This window comes from Ammodytes marinus, assembly GCF_949987685.1.
Source record: "Ammodytes marinus genome assembly, chromosome: 19".
NCBI lineage: Eukaryota > Metazoa > Chordata > Actinopteri > Uranoscopiformes > Ammodytidae > Ammodytes > Ammodytes marinus.
Window position 1 is genome coordinate 18594371 of NC_137223.1, and position 2470 is coordinate 18596840.

At 49.0% G+C, this 2470-nt stretch overlaps 1 protein-coding gene across 3 annotated transcripts in view; it reads right to left on the bottom strand.

The window, feature by feature from the left end:
- Positions 1–400: 400 nt before the first annotated feature.
- Positions 401–2470, bottom strand: part of bcl11bb (BCL11 transcription factor B b) — a 28946-nt gene continuing 26876 nt past the window's right edge. For all 3 annotated transcript variants that reach the window (XM_080047910.1, XM_080047911.1, XM_080047909.1), the window contains one exon: positions 401–2470. This exon is cut by the window's right edge and continues 740 nt beyond it. In XM_080047910.1, coding sequence (XP_079904036.1) covers positions 1124–2470 — 1347 coding nt within the window. In that variant the 3' untranslated portion in view covers positions 401–1123.

The window sequence follows — 2470 nt, forward strand, 5'->3', positions numbered from 1 at the left end:
TGGTAGTTACACTTAGCATATACTGTGGATAATGCAAGCAGCTTGTCTGTCTGATTGTTGAGTTTTAGGCCATCTTACACGGGATACAGTCGGGGCTACTTTAACATTAAAAAAAAGAATATATTTACAAACAATAAACAGGACTGCTCTCCTTCTCACATTAATCACAAGTAGTCTTAATTTATTCAACATATTACATATGGTGGTCTAATCCTACATTGGGAATGTACTGAGCATCAGTTAAGGGTACCTCAATTAAGTGCAACCTTTATTTATGTCTGAGGCAAGGACAGCAATACAGTAACTGCATTTGGAAATTATTCACATGCCAATATTTAAAAAGGACAAATTCCCTGAATAAATTAAAAGCAACTTATCAGGTCTCTTAGATAATGTTGGATTTTTAAAATCCCGCATGATGATTTTTCTTTTTTTTTTGTCAGGCTGACATTCAGTGCTTTAGGCCTGTGTGAGGGAATGGATTGTAATCCGCTGCTGCAGTTCATATAGAAAACTTTTTTTTATATACTTTTAAAAGCTAACTGCTTCACACAATTTTTACTCTCACATGATAATAAGCTTCCTTAAAGGAAAAAAAAGAAAATTTTAATAAAGGGTCACTCCTTTCCAGTTATCATTTTAGAAAAAAAAATGTTTTAGCACAAACTAACTCCATATGAAATCCCACAAAGATGTACCTGCACATGCCAAATATCATTACAAAAATCCAATAAATACAGAAATTATTGCACAGTAGAAAGGCTCCATGGATTCCTAACTGATAAAATCCTCAGAAGGCTTGCCAAGAAACACCAAAGTTGGGCATTCCAGCAGACAAGTTCTCATTAAAGTTTCCCTTTGTTTATATTCTCAGGTGGCAGTTTCTGTGACGAAGAAAGAAAGAAGATGAACACCAATCAGTCTCAACATTTTTTAAAGAGAGAGATTTCCAACCAAGCCCCATAGCTGAAGAAGTGGTTATAGGGATTGTGTATGTGCATGTCTGTTTGCTTTTGTGTTTGTGTGGGTGCTTGTACTGTATGTGTGTATGTATGTGTGTGTGAGTGTATGCTTGCGTGTACACTATATATAGGCTGCAGATACGTAACGGCGTTAGCATGGCTTAACCTCTGTCCGCCTGCTCCAGTTTGACGTCGCTGGCCATCAAGTGTTCACCGTGCCATTTCTTCATGTGTTTCTCCAGCGTGCTGTAGACGCTGAAGGGCATGTGGCAGATGTCACAGCGGTACACCTCCTTCCCAAACTGCCCGTGGGTCTTCATGTGGCGCGTCAGCTTGGAGCTCTGGGCGCAGGCATAGCTGCACAGATCGCACTTGTAGGGCCGCTCGCCCGTGTGGCTGCGCCGGTGCACCGTCAGATTGCTGCAGTTCTTGAACACCTTGCCGCAGTACTCGCACGTGTCGTTCCTCCGGTCCTTGGAGCTCGGGGGCCGGCCCGGTCCGGGTCCCCGCATGAGGTGAGGGGTGCTGCTGCCGCTGCGCCCCGATGCGCTCCCTGCCTCCATCAGCTCCCCCGGCGGGGTGGAGAAACGAAGGCTGCCCGTCTCAGAGGAGGAGTGCTCAGAGGAGGTGCCGAACGGGGACTGGCGGGAGTCGGTGAAGCCCAGGAAGGGCTCTCGGATGAAGTGACGCGATGCAGCGTAGCCGGCCAGGAGCTGAGAGTAGACGTTCTCCGGAGAGATGAGGGGTATGGTGGCGGGAAGCTCCAGGTGCTCCTTCTCTATCTTGATCCTCTTGTTGTTGTTGTTGGAAGGGTTGGGGCTGGTGATGGGCGTGGGCCGACGCTGGAACAGCCCGGGGAAGGAGAGCGCTTCGGACACGCCCATCCTGCCGTTCATCAAGGGCCTGTGCTCGTCGTCCTCATTTCGCTCTCTGTCCTGCTGCTGCCGCAGATTCTCTATCTCTCTTTCTCTCTCCGCTTCAACCCTCTCTTCTCGATTCCCATTGGGTTGTCTCTCCAGGCTTCTCTCTTTAGGGTGAAGTCTGAGGTGATTGTCCAGGTGGTTGTATGGGTGCATGATGCCCAGCCCGCCACTGTCATTTACTCTATCTCTATCGCTCAGGGACTTGTCCTTGGGAGACTGCGGGGGCCTGTTCTCCCTGTTCTGACTGAACTCCTGGGAGTCCTCGCTCAGGTTGGAATCGGGCCGATTTCCATTCCTCAGCTCTTCTTCCTCTTCCTCTTCCTCCTCTTCTTCTTCCTCCTCTTCCTCTTCCTCCTCCTCATTGTCCATGGCCATCCCTCTGGAGTCTCCCTCCCTGCTCTTGTCTTCGCCCTCTCCTCCCTCTCCAGTGTTCCCCTGTTCCGGGGAGCCGCTCATGGAGCCGGACTTGTTGTGCATGTGCGTCTTCATGTGCCTCTTGAGCTTGCTGGCCTGGGAACAGGCGTGGTCGCACAGATGACACTTGTACGGTCTCTCTCCCGTGTGACTGCGCCGGTGGACGATGAG